This window comes from Xiphophorus couchianus, chromosome 3 (assembly GCF_001444195.1).
Source record: "Xiphophorus couchianus chromosome 3, X_couchianus-1.0, whole genome shotgun sequence".
Lineage (NCBI taxonomy): Eukaryota > Metazoa > Chordata > Actinopteri > Cyprinodontiformes > Poeciliidae > Xiphophorus > Xiphophorus couchianus.
Window position 1 is genome coordinate 1424653 of NC_040230.1, and position 20216 is coordinate 1444868.

Here is a 20216-nt window from a genome sequence, read left to right on the forward strand (position 1 = left end):
CAAAGCAAAAAAAAAAAGGGGGAAGATAATTAAGTGTTTAAGGAAAAAACATGTTTAAAGATATGAAACATTGAAAAAGTGTTGAAAGCAGCAGAGAAAAGACCGATATGAAATATTATTGATAATGTAAATAAAATACGTTTCAGCCATTTAAACTCTTTAATACTGGAAGTCTGAGGTGTTTATTGCAAGAATATACAGCTTTTGTTACTATAAAACTGGAACAAACAAACAAACATCATAAAATAACATACCAGCTGATTATTTTAACTTTCTGGGGAAAGTGGGATTATTAGGAGAGTATGAGTAATATCAAAATAGATGATAGATTGCAAACAACGAGGTAATTCTTTGTAAAGGCACTTAAAGTTTCAGATAAAACTTTCTATTATAACACAATAGTTTCACATTAACATCTGCAGTCTTGTTCTAGTATGTCTATAGAAACATGGATATAAAAGTTATAGGGAGCAATTATTAAGCAACACAAATATTAAAGTGTTTACAGACATCAGGGGAAAGAAGGACAATTATTCATTGGGTTGTAATATTTTACCTCATCCTCCATGTTAAGCCCTCATAATCTTTTCACAATTTCTCTTTTAGTACAAACTGTTCTTAAAGATGACATGTTTTAAATAATCTTGGGGCAAATCGAACCTCCAACCAGCATCTCTTTCATATGAGCCACCTCTCTACGCAGTTTTTGAACACGGTGAAGTCGGAGTGCCAGTGTGTGTGTTTGACTCCGGACTGAACACACACCGACACGTCGCCGCGGACGTCCAGCGTCTTCAGACCAAACGTGTCGTTTTTATAAAACTGTCAGAGGCAGAGAGGAAGACCACAACTTATGAATATCAAAGCGTTGATGAGGTTAAAACATTTGATCTGACTGGTTTTCCAGCTGAAGTTTGTTCTTATTAAAGTTCCCCAACCAATCACAGAAAGTTATTCTCCAAATGATGCAGCAGACATCGACTGGACCTCCAGTTTTATCCTCCAGCAATGGGGCTGGGGCAACCCAGCACCTCAAAATCCTCATAAATGTTTGATTTCTGCCCTCATAAAGGACATTTTACTCTATTATCAGACTTTTCTTTATCATTAGATTGAATTTAGTTGAAAGAGGTTGAAGAAACATCAACTGGTTGCAGAAAAACATCAGCTGGTCACCTACCGCCTGGTTCCTCATTTCCACAACATCTTCGTTGGAGTCGTAGAACCCAAACTGGCTGCACAGGAAAGAGGAAGCAATTATTTCTTGCTTAAAGCTTCTGAAACCTTATTTGGTTGAAACTTCATGTTGATAAACTGAAAGTGAAAATAACCACTTCTCTGTTGTTTGTGTTCACACCAAACCAACATGTCTTGATTGTAAACCTCTAACTGTTTGTAATGATCTCTGAAGCACAAGATGTCATTTATCTAAACGAGAACCAGAGTAAGCCGGACCTGATGGTGCCTGACATAGCAGCTGTCCTTGTCAGAGACACTGAATTGACCAGATAATGAGTCGCAGAGGGAAAACGTTTCTTAAAGTGGTAAAACCTGGATTGCCATGGCGTGATGACGCCGTCATCTGGTCCTCCAATCAGCACCATCTTCTTTATACGCAGGAAGTTTTCTCTCCAATCTGAGGGAAGGATTGCAGATGCAGATAAGAAAAAAGTGTTTTAGATGCATATCACTGGAGTTAAACAGGTCATTTCATCAACTCGATTATATTTTACTTTTCCTACAAAATATGGATTCCTCTCTTTTAAAGATAATAACTCCAGTATTGTTTCTGTTCAGCTGCAGAACGTTTTGGCATCTCCATGCATTGATCTGTTCTAAGCCTCTGTGTGGATTCAACCCACTGTCTGCCTGTAGACAGTGGGTCTATCAGGACAAAACATCATTAAGTAATGAAATAAAGACCAAAGGTGCCATGCAGGCAGCTGGTTTAGTACCTGTCAGGTGCTGGTGAGGTATTTCACCGTTAATCAGAGGCAGGAAGGTGTTGCCCTTCAGGTAGCAGGCTCTATGGTGAGGGTCTGCACAGAGGAAATACAGCATATTTTGTTTTGTGTTCTGGTCACACAGAGGCTCTTGCAGAGTTCCTGCTCCCCACCTACCGTTCCAGTAGTCACAAAACGAAAAATGCTGCCCCACTTTGTTGTAGCAGAAAAGATAAGCATTCTTCTTTACACAGCCAGGTAACCACTGCAGGTAATCTGTGTCTGTGGAAAAACATCACACCTGTCAGCCTTGTGTTGATTTTCCTTTAAATAGAAAAGAAGAGAAGACACCCAAACTCTGAAGCAAACATCTGACCTCCATATTGTCCAGCCAGGGGCGATGACAGGGAGATGAAGGTGTGAACGTTGTGATTTGGAGACGTAGACAGAACTGCTCTGCAGATTAAACCACCTTAAAAAAGTCAAAACAACTAAATTAGGCAAACGTCAGATGCTGGTAGTCTGTGGCTATCGCTGCCAGTATCAGTTCACCTGGATGGAGATGATCTGACTGTGGCAGATTTAACAGAAGCAAACAGTAGATGTTAGTCCTACTCCCACATGGTGGAGGCGCTGCTGTCCCTGGTTCTGACCCAACAAACGGACATTTCTCAGGAACCAAGGCAGCAGCTACAGGCTGTGGCCATCTGATTATCTTTAGGGGTAAGATTCGAGTCTTAAGGTTGGAAAGCCTCATTACCATCACCCTTATCTTTAGCTTCAGCCACTGATCCTCTGTCAGCTGCCAGTCATAAGAAACATCTTGAGAATTGCTTTAAACTTGAATCTGCCTAAATAGTTTTGCTACTGACTGTTCAGGAGAGCAGATGATGACAGATGATTTCAGATTATGCTAATCTACAATCTGACAGATTGACTCTGCTAAAACTGGGCTCTTAGTGGTGTCAATCACTCTTATGTATGTGCTAAAAGGTTCCAGCTAACCCTAATGCTAACAGGTTTCTAATATCACTAATGCTAACATCATGCTAAGACCAATGCTAAAGACTCATGCTAACACTAATGCTAATCATCTGGTTTTATTTTTTGTAAATTTAGTTAAAGGTCTCCAGTTTTCTTTGAGGGGAGAACCGACAGAAGCAACTTTATTTATTAACTAACTTTAATAAACAGCCATAATTGATTTCTGCCAAGCCAGAGCGACAGAAGTTATATTTGTACACCTGCAGATGAATTATGGTTTTTATTTATGAGTGTGTCTTGCAGCTACAAAACCTTTTCCAACCAGCTACAAGTTAAACTTGTTTCCATGTTCTGAAGAACTGTGAAGAGAAAGACTAGGAGGCATCGTGATCGGGTCTATTAATGACCAGAGGAAATTCCAGGTAACTTCTTGGATCCAACAAGCTACAACAGGCAGGAATCTTTCCCAGATTCAGTGGAAGAAAACACTGCATACACATTACATACATCTGGAGGAGGAACGAAATGACGAATGTATTCTGTGGATTTTGTTACGCATAAAGTTTCATAGTCCTTAAATAATGAAGGATTCAAGAACTTTTGGAGCAAGTTACTTAACTCCGCCCATGTGAGCCTTGAGGTTGATCTTCATTGATTCAGAAAAAACACATTGAAATTTCAGGGTCTAGTCCAATCATTCATCCATCCATTGTCTATAGCTGCGTGTTGAAGCAGAGCTGAGGGGTGGATGTGGGAAGGACAAACTGATTTTATAGGTTAGACCTGGAAAATACTAAAGTTAAAGATGTTTCTTGTCCATTTTTGGCTCACTCAGCGTCACTGTTTCTCCTGCCTCAGGATGGTTTGAGTCTGCTCACCTTGTGAGAAACACAACACATGGACTCCCTCAGGATGTGTGCTCGTGATTTTCTCGATGGCCTTCCTGAACTCTGGGATTTGAATCCACAACGGCTTCATGCTCTTCCCGATGTTGAACAGACTGATGATCTGCACCTCCGTACCTGGATGCACCTGGATGCAAATCAGTAAAAACAATAAATAAATCAGAGAAATAAACCATTTAAAACCAAAACTGGCAGTTCTTCAGCTGAGTGTTACCAACCAACCATCAGATGTTTCTCGCTCCCTGAAACAAAACTCACTGTGAGGAATTGAAAATCACAGAGGAACAGAAATCAGGGGTTTGAAATGCTGGGTTGGATTTCACTTCATCTAAAATCTCCAGCTGTGCTTCAAACTGTCCACCGTTTTTATTTTATGAAGTCCATGAACTGAACTTGACTGCAATGTTTCTTTGGCATCTATCTGAGCTACAATGAGGTTTTCTAATACATCCTGTGGAATAAAAAACGGTGGATGTTCTTCAGAAAAGGTTTAAAACTTACCTTTTCTGCCATGGATTTAAACATTTTCTATTTAAATGTCTTGCTGAATCCTGAAGTCAGTCTTGTTTTGTTAACAACACTAATAATTCAAATGAGGCCAACACCAATCACAGAAAGTCACATTTTATACCTGACATAAATCTGGATCATGCGGGGAGGGGAGCTAAAATCGTGATTTCCATCGGTCTTTTTTTTTTTTAAACATTTTTCATCAAATTGTGTTTTTGTGATAAGTTCCTGATACAAAACGTCCTACAAATCCCATTTAAAGATGAATCTTTGCAAAGCTGAATGTCTTAGATGTGATCTCTTCAAAGCATCAGCAGATGCAAAATAAAATGTCCCGGTTCTAAGAAACCAAAGTGCAAAGAAAATAAGATTTAGAGTCCAAGGTCAAATTTAAATGATTGAAAGAAATCTGGCTGCTTGGAAAGAAAATACTGAAAAAAACTGGTGGTGGATCAAGATTTTTGCACAGTATTTTAAAATGAAAAAAAGTGATAAATGTCTTAAAAAGCTGCGATAAAGTGTACAAATAGCATCAGATGTTTTACAAAATTATACCAGTTATAACTAGTTGTAATTTAATCTAGATTAAAAACTTTCAGTGAGTTACTATGGTGATGAGTCCCACCTCATTAATGAAGCCTGAGAGATTTTTAAACTGTTCGGGTCCGTCCAGGATGCCGTGGACGATGATGACAGGTTTGTATCCATCCGTGGAGCCTGAAGCCAGCAGCAGCAGCAGCAGCAGCACCGCCGGGGGCCCCCCGCTGGCCCGCGGACCCCTCATCTCCACCTGGTCGCAGGTCGCTGAGGATCGGCGGCAGGAGGAGACCTGATCAGGAACTGTTTGCTTTTTCCCTCCTCTTTGTGATGGCTGGCGTGCTTGCTTTGCAATATCCGTATTATGTTGTAATTTAAATGAAACCCAACCCACGCAGCCACGCTGCAGCGCTTCAGTGCTTCTGTAATATTGCGGTTTCCAACATGAAGCTTCTCGTACAAAACCAGAGTCAGCAGCGTGTTACAGTTTGTCCATTTAGATCTTAGAAATGAACTGTTAAATTTAAGTGACGCCAAGTAAACTATGAAAATAAAATCATCTCAACTCGTTTCCTGCAGATAATGAAAAAATATGACATTGTTAAAAAGACACTGAAAAAAACTAATAAAGTATGTACTGTGGCTATGTGACGTATATTTGTTTGAACTCTTCTCCAACAGGTAGCCTGAATGTGGGAATAAGATAAATCATGCAAAGCTAATATGGAAACGAGATTAATTTGTTTTCCAAATCTAGACCAGTCTTTCGATTTCCCAATATCCGAACTAAATTAAACGTTTTATTTTTTTCTATAGTAAAACACACGTTCGTGTCTTAATGCTAGTATGGGTGTAGCGCTAACAGGGCCACTAATGCAGATAAGATGCACCAAATATAAGGAAATTTACCGTTATTTGACTTTCAAACGTTATATGTGATTTTTTCCTCTCTTTTTTTGCCTTTTTTACTTTTTTATTATTGTTTATTTAATTAGTTCAGCTTAGGAGCTCAGAGGTTTAGAATAGTGCACTGTAAAAATAAACTATACCATTTTAATATGAACTGGGTTCTGAACCTGTTGTTCCTAATGTGGCCGCAGGGGGCAGTGAACGCTGCTGCTGACTCTAGCAGAGTAGGGTCACGTGTTTCCTGTTTCCCCTGTAGCGCGCTCCATGCTAAACTAAGCTAACCAAACTGAATTTGTTGGCAGTTTTCAGGAAAATAAAGGTTCAGAAAACGTTTTTTCCATGGCTGCAGGCGGCGGTTTGTATTTTCTAACCGTTCAGACTCTGAACTTTTACCTGCAATAGAAAAAATATTTTATTTTATTTTTTTAACTATTCGAACATTGTTGGAGCGTTTTGAAATCGGTGAGTGAAGCTGCTTATGTTGTTTTGGTTCTTTTCACCTAAAAATGACAAACAGAATAATTTTAAATAAGAAAAACGGATCCGTTTAAACTTTCCACGCTGTTCTGAGTAAAAGTGCAGAAAAACTAAAGGTTTCTAAAATGACTAAAGTTTCATTATTCTCAACCTGGTTCAAGACAGGCAGTTACTGTTTTCTAACGTTTTCCATAAACTGTATTTACTTCTGATAGAAAAACAATACAATAATGAGGAGCCGAGCTTTGTCGGCTAAAAGTCAACGTTTTTATTAAAACTGTTATATCCTTGTCTCTCAATCCAACTGAACTCGAACACGAAGCATCTATTTCTCCCTTTGGTTTGGAATAATCTGAAAACTTAATTTATTTTTGTTTTCCAGAAATAGAAAGTTTCACTATGGAAATTTTTTCTTTGCTTTTTAGTATTTTTTTATTGCCCGACCTTTAGTTAAAAATTAACTTCTTTGATTATAGTGTTTTACAAACTCGTTTAATAAGAACTAAAACTTTGTAAATTTAGACCTGAAAAAGTTTAGAGTTTTGTCTGGAAAAAATATGTTGTAACTAGATTGTTTCCTATAATTCAGTTGTTTTTTGTTGTGTTTATTTCCTGGTTTTCCTTATTATTTTTTATCATATTTTGCTAAAGGTTTCACGTGTTGTTTCTGGAGCTGCTGTCTCTACTTCCTGACCAAACTAAACCGTTTCTGCTCCGCCCGTTCCATCTCCAGGTGAGATGGCCCAGCTGGAGCAGTGGGTGAACGACCGTCTCCATGACATCCTCGGCCTGAGCGACAGATACGTCTCCCAGTTCATGATTGGCATCGCTCGCAAAGCGTCCAGCCCGGAGGACCTGGTGAGCCGCCTGGAGCAGACGGGAACAATCGACATCGACCAGAGCGTCTCTGCCTTCGCAAAGGAACTGTTTGAAAAAGTACCAGCTTCCTAAACCTTAATGGCTTTTCTTTTGGATTAAAGGTCTTTTGGTTGATGATGAAACTTGGACCACTAACGTTTCTCTGTTGTGTGGCAGATTCCCCGTCAGCAGGTTATTGAGAAGCCGTCCAAAGCCCTGGAGCGCCAGGCCATAGAGATGGACAGGAAGAACCGGACCTACACGCTGCTGGAGGACAGCGACAGCGGCGAAGAGGCGGCGGCAGACAAACAGAGAGGCAAGAAGAAGAAAGACAAGGACAGAGGAAGCAAGAGGAAGAACATCAGACAGAAGAAGGCCAGTGAGTCGTCAAGCGACGATGAAACGCCAAAGAGGTAGAGCTGGATGATGCGTCTGGAAAACGTATCTGGATATAATGCTTTCATATCAATCCATATTGACAATTATTGATTGATTAGTTTTTTGTTTTAAATATCTGAAATATTTCCAAAGTGTGGCCTTTCCTGTTTTAACCATCACTCCACTTCGATGTCTTTATGAAGGGCTGCTACGCAAGTTACTCTACAGGTTGTTGCTAGGTAACCAAAGAGTGAGTTAGTTAGTTGATTCCCCCAACCTAGCTTAGCTCGCTGTGAGAGGTTCAGCAGTTAAAGCCTTTCCTCTGCCTACATCCCCCAGAATGCTGTGCTGTTCTGGATTAGAGTTCAGTGTTGAAGTTGCACAGAAACAATTTTTACAGTTTACTGAGCTCCGGTTGGTTCTTGTCCCTTCAGGGGCGGTTCTGTCCTGGAGGACCACAGATCTGTGAAGAAAGAAGAAGAAGAAGAAGAGTGGGAGAAGGAGGAGAGGGAGCGACTGCTGGACATCGAGGAGAGAGACGCCTTCGCTCAGAGAGTCAGGCAGAAAGACAAAGAAAAGACACGGAACATTGCTGAGCGGACGGATAAAAAGGTGGATTAAGGTTTTTTTAAAGAGGGAACAGCGCCTCCTACAGGTGGAAGCTTTATCTTCTGTTTCTTCTGTCTTCAGGCCTATGAAGAAGCTCAGAAACGACTGAAGATGGCTGAAGACGATCAGAAGAACATGGTTGGTTGAATCACATCGTCAGCTTTGGGTTTTTCTGGATTGTAGCCGTGTTGTAAAGTTTCTCTTTCTGTTTTCAGTTGCCGGAGCTGAGGAAGCGTTCCCGTTGGGAATATCTGAAGAAAAGAGAGGAGGAGAAGCTGGAGGACCTGGAGGCGGAGATCATAGACGATGAGTATCTGTTCTCCAAGGAGGAGCTGACGGAGCGCGAGAGGCGGGAGCTGGAGTACAAGCGGACTCTCCGGGACCTGGCCAAGGACTACAAGCAGGCCGGGGCCAAGGAGCAGGAGGAGAGGAAGAACCGCTACTACATGCCTGAGGAGAGGAGGAGCAAGGTGAGCAGAGTGTCAGATAAACATGGCTTAGCAAACAGAGCCGGGCTCAGCCAGCGTCTCCCGCCTGCAGGACGTCCCCCAGAGGGATCTGGAGCTGGACGAGGCCCCCATGGAGCTGGGGGGGGAGCAGGGCCGCTGGGAGGAGGAGCGGCTGAAGACGGCCTCCCTCAGCTTCGGAGCCAGGAAGGAGCGCGAGCTGGGCCTAAAGCAGGAGCAGGACCGGTACCAGCTGGTTCTGGAGGAGGAGGAGATGATCGACTTCGTCAGCACGGCCATCACCATGAAGGGGACGCGCTCTGACAAGGTCAGCCCCGTCTGCAGCACTCACAGGAAAACATTTCCTGAAGCTTTAATGATCCGACAAACTTCCAGAAACATCTGGGAGGGTTACAGTTAGAGGATTTGCTGACCTTTGAACCCAAACCTGGAGAGGACAGGAAGGGGCTTCACAGCAGCCAACCCTCTGACCCGAACACATCAGAGGCTGAGAATGTGGTTCCTCAGACTGTCCACTAGAGGGCGCAGCAGCTGAGTTTAAAATAACTTGGTTTCAAATATTTTATCACAACAAACATCAAAAATACAACATCAATAATATTTATTTCTAATAATTATCCTTATGTGCAGGAACCAGGCGCTACACTCTATGGAGCAGTCTTCACCAGGTTGCTGCAGTGCATTCTGGGATTTGTGGTTCCACAGAGTTTTATTTCAGTCACTGAGTCAATTAAAGCTGATTTGAGTTATGCAGCAATTTATAACTTTATTTGCTAAATATGACCTAAAAGTATAAATCTCTCCTTCTTTTTATCCCAGATCCGATTTCAAATTTAAATATTTTTTTTCATGCATTTTTTTCTGAATAAAGAATTACAAATATTACAAAATATTTTCAATCATCCCTGCTGTGAGTTGTAGGGCCAGCTATGAGACGTTTTGTTTAATTAAGAGAACATAGTCATAATATTAGCAGAATATAGATGTAATTGGCTTAAAATTATGAGGAAAAAACTAATTTTAATAAGAAAAAGTCTTGGAGAATTATTATTTATTTTTTGAGTTGGTGTTCTCATAAAATTACTCTAAATGTTAGGACTTTATTATCGTATTACTACAACTTTATTCTTGTACTGAAAAAAGAAAAAATCTTTGCCCAGCCCTAATATTTTATTGTAGAGGAACTTGAATTCAAAGTCCAAATAAAAAAAGCTGTAAAACAGGCTTGTCAAACAAGATGGCCGCCCTCGGCGTGCTGACATCACTCTGAGACACAAGGAGAGGTCTGAAAAAAAATCCACATTTTCCAAAAAGAAAATCCTGAAAAACAAAAAGTGTGTTTAATTGATAAAGTCAATTTCCCACCCAGCCCGCAAATATCTTATTTTACATTTTACTTTTTTCAGCATAATTGTGATGAAATCAACTGATTTAGTAATCAATTTATTGTTAACTGGAGTATAAAGACTCTAAATCATACTAGCAGTAATGAAGCCAAAACTTTACAATAACTATAAACATTTTGCATTAAAAATAAAAACCTTTCTATGTCTGTAAATCTCGTCTGGTGGCAGATTTAGCTTCACCTGGTTCCGATTCAGTAAAAGCAGTCTGGTGTTAAAGCATGCTCCACGGTGACCATGGTAACATGCTCCATGGCGTGTGTCCAGGACGAGGCGGAGCCGGCGCTGTCGCAGGCCGAGCTGAAGAAGCTCTCCATGCAGGAGGTGCGCCGCAGCCTGCCCATCTTCCCCTACAGGGAGGACCTGCTGGCCGCCATCACTGAGCACCAGATCCTGGTCATAGAGGGGGAGACGGGCTCCGGGAAGACCACCCAGATCCCACAGTACCTGCTGGAGGACGTGAGTCTGCACTATAAATATCTAATTGATTGTCTCCCTTCATCAAATGCCAACATGAACACATTTTTCTGCAGTGGAGAGATAAAAAATACACAGATAAATATATTTTTGGGGAAATTCTTAATTGAAAAATAATGATAAAAAACCTGCCTCTTCTGTTGCAGGGCTACACCAACGGAGGGATGAAGATCGGCTGCACGCAGCCCCGCAGGGTGGCGGCCATGTCTGTGGCGGCCCGCGTTGCCGAGGAGATGAGCGTGAAGCTGGGTAACGAGGTGAGCCCGGAGGTCAGGACCTGCATCCAGGGTTCAAACCGTCCCTGTAACCTTTTATTTGGTGGCGTCATGCAGGTGGGGTACAGCATCCGCTTCGAGGACTGCACGTCTGAACGCACCGTGCTGAAGTACATGACGGACGGGATGCTGCTCCGAGAGTTCCTGACTGAACCCGACCTGGCCAGCTACAGGTAGAGGAGACCATTACCTTCAAAATAAAGGCTTTACTCACAAAGCCGATTAAAACCAGGGCAATAATCCCCAAAATCTGCATTCACCTCCAGATGGACATCAGAGCAACATTTTATATCATGTACTCACTTTCAGCTCCTCCAGGAGCAGCAAGTATATGAAAAATGTGATTTTAAGTCTGTCTTTTGGACCAGACGTGTCCATTTACGTCTCGTGGAGTGATTTTATTTTATGACCCGATTGTAGCTTAGGGTCAGTGTTGAAGTCCTTTAGAACTGGGTCTTTAGGTTCAAGATACAGTATTTTCCTTGAATTATCCTTGTGGTTTGTTTCACTTTAGGTGACTTTTACTGAAAGCAGACTCTACTCATTAAAAGTGTCTAAGCAGCACATTTAAAGAAACAGCAACACAAATCTGTTCTTGTTATCAGATTTGAGGGTTTTTTTCTAGACAGAAAAAAAACAGTCGACTTCAAAAATCTAGGAAACTATGGATAATAAAGTGTTTACGGAAAACGCCTAAATTTTTGGTAGAGCCAAAAACTAAAAATTCACAATAAATGAACTTTTTTAAAATAAAAAATAAAATCTGCTCTCTGCTTTGTTTTTGTTGTGTTCGGTTCCTGAACGTCTCGGTTCGTTTCCCTCTGCAGTGTGATCATCATCGATGAGGCCCACGAGCGAACGCTCCACACCGACATCCTGTTCGGTCTCATCAAAGACATCGCTCGGTTCCGACCCAGCCTGAAGGTTCTGGTGGCCAGCGCCACGCTGGACACGGAGCGATTTTCCTGTTTCTTCGACGACGCTCCGGTGTTCAGGATTCCCGGCAGGAGATTCCCCGTCGACATTTTCTACACTAAAGTAAGTCGCCGGTTTATTTTTAGAAACAGATTTATTCTGAAAATCTTTAATGGATCATTTTATCCTTCCTGATTATTGGAAAACAGACTTTTTGAAATTCTTTAATGGTTCTTGATTTCACCCTCATAATGAAGTTAACCTGTTTGTTCAGAAATGAACTCAGTTCTACTATCAGTTTGCTCTTTTATCCATTTTTTCCTTTCTACTTCATTCTGAATGTTTCAGAAAGCTGTACTTTAATGTTTCTTCATTATTATTTATATGTTTAATTTATTTTTATTTTATAATAACATTGAAAATATACTCAATTAAACTTTGTCACTTGGCAGTTTTTAATCTGAGCTAACAAAAATCTCGTGGGGTTCCTCAAGGTTCTGCTGTTTGGCCACTTTTAGTCAGGCTTAGATTATGGAATACTGTGACATCTATTACCATATTAATGCACATAATGCAACTTTATTTCTATTTATCTGTGTGTTTTAGCTAGTTGTTCCAAGTGTTTTTCTGTAGGTAAAATGTTTTTTGTACCTGTGAGCTCAGTGACGTTTCTTGGCCTTTTGCTCCTTTAATTGGATGTAGAACAGTAGAAATGAAAAGCGTCTGTTTACTGACCGTTCTGGTGTTTGTGTGTTGCGCTGTAAAGGCTCCGGAGGCAGATTACCTGGACGCTTGTGTGGTTTCAGTGCTGCAGATTCACGTCACCCAGCCTCCCGGAGACATCCTGGTCTTCCTCACTGGACAGGTTCGCTTTTTATCAAACATCAAGCAGCAGGAATTTTATCTGTCAAATATTCAGAAAACAAAAATGATCTTTTCTTTCTGCTTCACAAAAATGTGAAATGGTTCCAGTTGGTTCCAGAAGGTACAAATACTTTTCACTTCAGGAGATAATAGGAAAGTAAAATGACTCAGTTGTATGCAGCAGATTTATAGTTTATAGTTTTGTTTTTATTAGTTAGCAGTTGGAAGCATTGCCCAGTAGGTGGCGCTGTTGTGTGCAGCCATCTGAACCAGCATCAGTGTGACGTCCACAGGAAGGTGTTGGTATTAAAAACATACATGTGTCGCTGTAAACAGTGAATATGAGCTGCTTGCAGGATTTACGGTGTGAAACCCTGTGAGCCGCTCTCCTTGCTGCAAAACGTTTTGGCTTCATTTCACATCAACATGGATCCACTCCTCATTCTGGAAGCTTATGTTATTGTTTTATAGTTTCTGTATTATAAACTATAGGTCAGAAACTGATTAATAATTCAAAGTTTGTTCTTTTTTCACTGATATTTTATTTATTTGATTAAATGCTCAGGAAGTTTTTAAAGTATCTGTGATGGATCAAACTGCATCTTTGCTTCCTGCCGTAAGAGGAACTGACTCCTCCTGTGGGTTTTGCAGGAGGAGATTGAAGCATGCTGCGAGATGCTGCAGGAGAGATGCAGGCGTCTGGGCTCAAAGATCGCTGAGCTGGTCGTCCTGCCCATCTACGCCAACCTGCCATCTGACATGCAGGCCAAGATCTTCAGCCCGACTCCTCCTGGAGCCCGGAAGGTGAGTCCGTCTCCTCGGAACGCCGATGCTTCCCACCCAGAAAGCCCAGAAAGTCACAGAGTGTAAAGTTTCATTCCAGGAAACAGAAGAACAACACCTCTTCCCAGAGGAGTTCCTGTGAACTGAAGCAGCTCTGCAGTGCAGCTGTGCAGTAACTTCCACTTCCTGTCTGGTCTCTCCACTCCCAGGTGGTGGTGGCCACCAACATCGCAGAAACGTCTCTGACCATAGACGGCATCATCTACGTCATCGACCCCGGCTTCTGCAAACAGAAGAGCTACAACGCGCGCACGGGCATGGAGTCGCTCATCGTCACGCCTTGCTCCAGGGTACAGGAAGCTCTGCTCTTCTTAATGTTTAACCGGCTGCAGCTTTCCGTCAGAGGAGCGTTTATTGGAGAAGCTCTGACTGTAATGGTTTTATCTTTATGAGGAAGCTGCTCTGGTGGAGATAAGGAGCGTCACAGACTCTCCTGAAGTTTCTAGGAAACAAATTTTGGAAATTTGTTGGATGCTACGGTAGCTGCTGCCCCCAAATACAAGATAACTTCATTCTGCTTCCCAATTATTGATGGTGCAGCTGATTATTATTATTATGAAGAAGAAGCAGCTGCTCTGTCCTCACGCTTCCTCACAGTGTGGGCTAAATTCATGCTGAACGTTTATATTTATAGAGTTCAAGGCAGATATTTGCATTCGCTCCGTAAAACAAGAGTCTTTTTGTCTCTGACATTAAATTCAATTAAACTGTTCCTGTTTGGGGCTTTCACAGTTTCTGATAGATTAATCTGCGTTAGCTGGAGGCTCAGCTGTGTCTGTTTGTATTTTAATAAGTGACAACATGAATCAATCTGAAGCTATCAGGCCGAGCGCCGTGGGCCTCCTCAGGTCTGCTTCTTGTTCAGGTCCAGTTTCCAGAAGCTGAAGCTTTTATCCACAGCGAAATGGATCCGGTACCAACTGGGCTGGACGAAACCATGGCTCCAAAAGCAACAGAAGATAAAAAATGACAAAACTCTGAGACAAAAACCGGATGTTTTGGAGACGTGTCCCGTATTCTGATGAGACAAGAACACGTCACACGGCAACGAACGATTATATTAGTAATTGATTATTCTATCAGTTATTCTGATGATTGAGTTATTGGGATCAAAATGGGACACTGCAAATTTTTCTTTAGGCCATTTACAATATTTGAAATACATAAAAACTGAAAATAAGCAAATATTCAGTTAATTTTTTAAAGAAAATCAACATTTTATTGCCTGACAACATTCCATTAGTGAACGTTTGATCGTTTGAGGCAAACGATGATCTGCAGCTGAAAAACATCAACATGTGAAAAGTGTTTGGTCATAATGTGAATCGTTGTGTTTGGAGGAAAGGGAGGAAGCTTGCAGGGAAGCACGGAGGTGGCAGCATTATGTTGTGGGTCTGTTTTACTGCAAGAGAGACTGGTGCGCTTAACAGAATGAGGCATCAGGAGGAATCAGACAGAAAGTTTGTCTACACACCTGCGGACACTTTCTGTGGAAGTGTCCACAGGTGGGTCGTCCAAATTGTCCTGATCGCTGTTCAAAACGTTACCATAGAAACCAATAGGGCAACTCCACAAAATTATGTTATTGATTCAGTTTTATGTTTATTATTTTCTGCTGTGGTTGGTTAATAATTATCATGTGTCTCCTGCTTTCAGGCTTCAGCCAATCAGAGAGCAGGGCGGGCAGGCAGAGTGGCTGCTGGGAAATGTTTCCGCCTCTACACGGCCTGGGCCTTCAAACACGAGATGGAGGAGACGACGGTCCCTGAGATCCAGAGGACCAACCTGGGCAACGTGGTGCTGCTGCTGAAGAGCTTAGGTCAGTCTGAGGAGACGGCGGCCATGTTGGCTCGCCGCTGCCCTCCCAGCTCACTGCTGTGTGTCTGTGCAGGAATCAACGACCTGATTCACTTTGACTTCATGGACCCGCCCCCCCATGAGACCCTGGTGCTGGCTCTGGAGCAGCTGTACGCGCTGGGAGCCCTCAACCACCTGGGGGAGCTCACCAAGGTTCAGTCCTTCCTGTTTTATCTCAGCTTGCTGCGTAGCGACGCGTACGGCACCGTAGCAGAAAAACTCTTTAGCATTTACTCCTAAACCTGCAATACAAAACTAAATATTAATACGACTGCGTAATTTTAGCACCCTGCGCTGCGGCGTCACCGTAGCGCCCCGTGCTGCAGCGTCACCGTAGCGCCCCGTGCTGCGGCGTCACCGTAGCGCCCCGTGCTGCGGCGTCACCGTAGCGCCCCGTGCTGCAGCGTAGCGCCCCGTGCTGCAGCGTCACCGTAGCGCCCCGTGCTGCAGCGTCACCGTAGCGCCCTGTGCTGCAGCGTGGCTGCATGTTTACCATGATCAGGTGTCAACATGCAGCTCCGTGATGACAAACAGTCCCTGAATAGGAGGAAGTGACACGTGATGCATTGATCAATGCTTTTCAGCTTTTATTGCCTGAAATGTGATAACAACCTCAGTAATAAGGTTTGTCTTATTACTGACACCTGGAAGCCAAACAGAGGTCGAAGGTCAGATTTTTATCATTCCCAAAAGGAACCTTATCACCTTATATATGCAGTAACCATAAATAGTTAGAAGTATGCCTGCAGTGTTGTGGAAACACATTTATGATGAAATGATTCAAGTAAAGGAGGCTCAGAGTAACTCCATTCCCAACCTGAAGGCATCAGATGTTGGTGATGTGTTCAGGTTCATCCGTTATCTCCAGATCTAACATTTGGGTGAACCAGATCCATTAAGATCTTCTGCATATTTCTACACCTGATGTTTGTCACGTGTTGCTGAGTCAGTGACGTGAGTCAGTGACTTCCTCAAACTGAGGGATGACTCGGCGTTTCCCGGCCGGCCGGCCTCGTTAATCACTGATCACTGAAGGAGTGTTTTCTGAACTGAAGCCAGTTGTTTTGGTTCTGCTCCAGCTGGGTCGCAGGATGGCCGAGTTACCGGTGGATCCCATGCTGAGTAAAATGATCCTGGCCTCAGAGCAGTGAGTGGCACAGCTTCACTTCTCACTATGACGAAGAATTAAATCAGACATGATTATGCTGATAAATGTCGTTTCCATGGTTTCCAGGTACAAGTGTTCAGAGGAAGTGCTGACCATCGCCGCCATGCTGTCGGTGAACAACTCCATCTTCTACCGGCCCAAAGACAAGGTGGTGCACGCCGACAATGCCAGGATGAACTTCGTGGTTCCGGGCGGAGACCACCTGGTGCTGCTCAATGTCTACACGCAGGTGAGCGGTAACCCGGGTGACGCTGCTGGTTAAAAACAGGAGCTGCATTGATCCGCCGTGTCCCACAGCAGAATCTGGAGCAGAATCCGCTCTGCGGACGAACTCTGAGAAAAATGCAAACGTTCACTGGAAAATTCAAATCATTCATGAGTCTCAGGAACAAACGGGCCAGACTGGACAAAGCTGGGACAGTTCTGAAGAACTGACAATATGGGCTGGCAGTTTATCACAGTATTTTGTGGTACTATCATTATAACAATAAAAGTGACTATTAATTTTTAGGTAGCTGTTTTCAGTCAGAGCCCCATAAACATAAACTCTGTTCTTCAAAACGATTCTTTTGCTCTGAACTGTTTGGTTTAAAGTCTCTGTGGTAGATGATTTCAGTCCAGACGTGTGGACCGGACAGCTGTTGGTTCTGCTGGTTCTGTCTCTAAGCTGTGTCCCACTCTGCTTCGTCCCCAGTGGGTGGAGAGCGGCTACTCCACCCAGTGGTGCTACGAGAACTTCATCCAGTTCCGCTCCATGAGGCGAGCCCGGGACGTCCGGGACCAGCTGGAGGGTCTGATGGAGCGCATTGAGGTGGAGGTGGTCAGCTGCAGCGGGGACAACGTCCCCATCCGTAAGGTCAGTCCTGCTCACAGAGCGGTCGTCCTTCCACAGCGTTTCTCTGCCGTCTGAAATGAGGAACAAAGCGTGTCCCTCTCTGTTTTCTCGCTGACGTCTCCTCCAGATAAAATCTGCTAAACAAAAGATTCACTTTCCTAAATATCCTCTCAGATTTCCTGGGTTCTTTCACAAAGACTCGACAGTGAAGCTGTTCATGGAGAGCCGGGTCCGGTTTCTGAGCAGCAGGAGACCTAACTCCCTCTGATGATAAAACCACATGTGTGTCATGATATATTGACCTTTGACCTGCAGCTGCTTGTTGGAATCTACAGTTTTCTGTCTTAGATCTTCACTGAGCTCCATCAGTCATTCTCTCCATCATAAACATAAACAGTGTTTAATAAATGATTTCTGTGAATTTGAGCCTCTGATGACATTTTCAGCCCACATGAAAACATTTCTGTACAGGTTAGTTTTCTGTTGCTTCAGCAGATGAATAAACTCCTTCACGCCTTTTCTAATCCTGATCCCTGGAAGCTGCTCAGGCCTCGTGGAACCGAAGGTGTCGGGTTCATTCACAGAACAAAACTACGACTTCAGGAGGCAAATCTCAGAGACACGAGTCACGCTGGGTCCAACGGGGAATTTTCTGTAACGTCATTTACTCTTAGGAGTTCTGATCCCTGTTTCTCTTCCCGGCTGTGTGGAGCAGAACCAGAAGAGCTGAGGCTGCTAGCAAACAGAGGTACCGACACCTCAGATTATCTGAGGCGGTGCTGGGTGTGTTGGACCAGCGGACCCAACCTCAACCACAGCAGGGATGGATGGAGTGTTTCTGGTTTCACAGAAAACACTCCGTCTGTCTCGTCACAATCACTAAAACACTTTGCAGCTTTTCCTTTCTTAGTTTTCTGAATTCAGAAATTACCAACAGATTCAGACTCTGGAGACTTTAGAGAGAGGTCAGAGGTCAGAGTTCAGATTGAAGCAGGAAATTAGTTCCCAGACCAGATTTTCAGGCACCGTTGTTTCCTGAAAAAGTTGCTGAATAAAAAGCAACATGGCGGATCTGTTTGTTTGACAGGATGATTTAAATATTTGTGCTTGTTTTTTTTTTTCCTTCTGCAGTGAGAGTTAAACCTGATGGACGAGTTTTTAACTCGATGACTCAGCTGCTGTTTCTGTTTGTGTCCTGTGGAAAGCAGCAACACAAACCGAACCTCTAAATGTCTCTCCCATATTGACTGTCATCCTCTGTGTTCCTGTCTGATGACCTTTGACCCTGACGGCCCCGTGTCCCCCGGCAGGCGGTGACGGCCGGGTACTTCTACCACACGGCGCGGCTCAGTAAGGGCGGCTACCGGTCGGTGAAGCACCAGCAGACGGTGTTCGTCCATCCCAACAGCTCGCTGTTCGAGGAGCAGCCGCGCTGGCTCATCTACCATGAACTCGTCTTCACCACCAAGGAGTTCATGAGACAGGTGACAGCAGCTCTGATGCATGTTTGGGAAGTAAACAACACACCCTGAAGCCGGCGGGCAGGGAGCTTAAGGCCTCACACCACGCAGCGAAAACAGTGAAATCAGATTCATCAGCTCTGTAATCTGTTCTGTTAGCCTCCATCTTCAGTTCTCCAGGCTATTCTTAGGAGTCTTTATTTAACTCACGTTCCTCTAATCTGACCTTTGAGTCACTCAGAGATAAAAACTCTCCTGAACTCCAGAGCTGTTGTGTTGACCGATAACAGACAGTTTCAACTTGAACCTTTGATCTGCCTGTTGCCTGCAGCTCGTTGCAAAGACCAGAGATTCTTTACCTGAATGTAAGAAACAAACATGACAGAAAGGATTCAGCTGCAACAAGCCGATCCCCGTTTCCTCCAGCCTCCATTCATTAAGAATGACTATAAATAACCACTGAATGAAACGTTTCTCTCCTGCTTAGATTTCCAGCTCCTCCCATGGAGGAAATAAAAACATTAAAGCTGCGTCAAAATCTCAAAACGTTAATTTAATAACTTCATTTAAAAGGCTTTTCTACAGACATGCATGTAATGACTGCAACAAAAAGCCGCTGGCTGTTCAGAGAGCGCTGCAGCCCCACATTTTCAGGGAAAATTATGTGGAAGGTAAAACTTTTACTTATGTTTTTAACATAAATATGGCAGTATGAATATTAAAAGAACACTCTGGGGCTTTTTAATATTCAGGTCCATTTTGATTCTGCCTGTTTGACCCACCAGAAGGTTCTGGTGGTAATATAACGGCTCAGGTAACAGTTTGGACCTTCAGGAGAGGGACAGGTTGTAGGAACGGAGCGGTTCGGTTCGGATCAGAACCCAGCAGGATGGTTCAGTTTGGTTCTGATCCGGCTCCTTGCTGTGCCAACAGGTGATAGAGATCGACAGCGGCTGGCTGCTGGAGGTGGCGCCGCACTACTACAAGAGCAAAGAGCTGGAGGACAGCAGCAGCAAGAAGATGCCCCGGAAGCAGGGCAAGGCCCGGGAGGAGCTGGGCTGAGGCCCCGTAGGGCCCGGGGCCCGGGAGGAGCTGGGCTGAGGCCCCGGGGGGACTTAGCAGGCCCAGGGCCCGGGTCAACGCTCACACATCTGGATTATCTGACCGTAAAGCTGCTGGGCCTGTCATGGAGGAAGAACCGGGCCACGCTGATGGACAGGTTTAGTGATAAACTGGCCGGGTCCGGACGGACTGTCAATGCTTTTTCCTGCTGCACCTGAACGCACCTCAGACTCATTAACGGACCTGAATCCACACAGAACTGGGTTGTGCAGAAGTAGGTTACTGTTTATCTGAGCTCATAAAGTTTATGGCGATCTGTTTTCCTGTGATGTTTTCAGACGTAAACACGTTAAAGGTTCTGGTTGAACACGCCCAGCTCTGGGCTCTGTGCCAACACCTGACCCAAAACACTGTGCAGAATTAAAGAGAGTGATGTTTGACAACGGCTCTGAGTGTGTGTTGGTCATGTGGATGCCCTGA

General features: G+C 43.6%; 2 protein-coding genes across 4 annotated transcripts; one reads left to right on the forward strand and one right to left on the reverse strand.

Annotated features, from left to right (window-relative positions):
- Positions 1 to 145: 145 nt before the first annotated feature.
- LOC114141548 (lysosomal thioesterase PPT2-A-like) lies at positions 146 to 5245 on the reverse strand. Its single transcript, XM_028012129.1, has 8 exons — positions 4968 to 5245; positions 3806 to 3959; positions 2320 to 2415; positions 2121 to 2225; positions 1956 to 2039; positions 1552 to 1636; positions 1181 to 1235; positions 146 to 822 (listed from the first exon to the last, which is right to left on the reverse strand). The coding sequence occupies exons 1-8, from the start codon at positions 5124 to 5126 to the stop codon at positions 679 to 681; spliced, it is 882 nt and encodes a 293-aa protein (XP_027867930.1). The 5' UTR covers positions 5127 to 5245; the 3' UTR covers positions 146 to 678.
- On the forward strand, positions 3911 to 20176 carry dhx16 (DEAH (Asp-Glu-Ala-His) box polypeptide 16). 3 transcript variants are annotated; one of them, XM_028012117.1, is made up of 21 exons: positions 6024 to 6250; positions 6917 to 7201; positions 7301 to 7536; positions 7936 to 8113; positions 8192 to 8248; positions 8326 to 8580; positions 8651 to 8884; positions 10248 to 10439; positions 10604 to 10714; positions 10790 to 10905; positions 11560 to 11770; positions 12414 to 12512; positions 13163 to 13315; positions 13504 to 13644; positions 15011 to 15173; positions 15246 to 15364; positions 16291 to 16358; positions 16446 to 16608; positions 17074 to 17235; positions 18525 to 18698; positions 19608 to 20176. In XM_028012117.1, exons 2-21 carry the CDS (start codon positions 7004 to 7006, stop codon positions 19734 to 19736), a joined length of 3159 nt encoding a protein of 1052 aa, XP_027867918.1. In that variant the 5' UTR covers positions 6024 to 6250; positions 6917 to 7003; the 3' UTR covers positions 19737 to 20176. The 3 variants fall into 3 exon arrangements, with proteins under 3 accessions (XP_027867919.1, XP_027867918.1, XP_027867917.1); XM_028012116.1 differs by having other exon boundaries at positions 6999 to 7201; XM_028012118.1 differs by lacking the exons at positions 6024 to 6250; positions 6917 to 7201; positions 7301 to 7536; ... (1 more) ...; positions 8192 to 8248; positions 8326 to 8580 and adding an exon at positions 3911 to 3917 and having other exon boundaries at positions 8810 to 8884.
- The last annotated feature ends 40 nt before the right edge of the window (positions 20177 to 20216 follow it).

Coding starts and splice junctions, on each gene's coding strand:
- LOC114141548 (XM_028012129.1), bottom strand. CDS start 5,126: ATGAGGGGTCCGCGGGCCAGCGGGGGGCCCCCGGCGGTGCTGCTGCTG. Junction 1,637..1,955: donor ACCTCACCAGCACCTGACAG/GTACTAAACCAG, acceptor TCCTTCCCTCAG/ATTGGAGAGAAAACTTCCTG. Junction 1,236..1,551: donor ATCACGCCATGGCAATCCAG/GTTTTACCACTT, acceptor TTTCCTGTGCAG/CCAGTTTGGGTTCTACGACT.
- dhx16 (XM_028012117.1), top strand. CDS start 7,004: ATGGCCCAGCTGGAGCAGTGGGTGAACGACCGTCTCCATGACATCCTC. Junction 10,440..10,603: donor CACAGTACCTGCTGGAGGAC/GTGAGTCTGCAC, acceptor CTTCTGTTGCAG/GGCTACACCAACGGAGGGAT. Junction 17,236..18,524: donor ACAACGTCCCCATCCGTAAG/GTCAGTCCTGCT, acceptor GTCCCCCGGCAG/GCGGTGACGGCCGGGTACTT.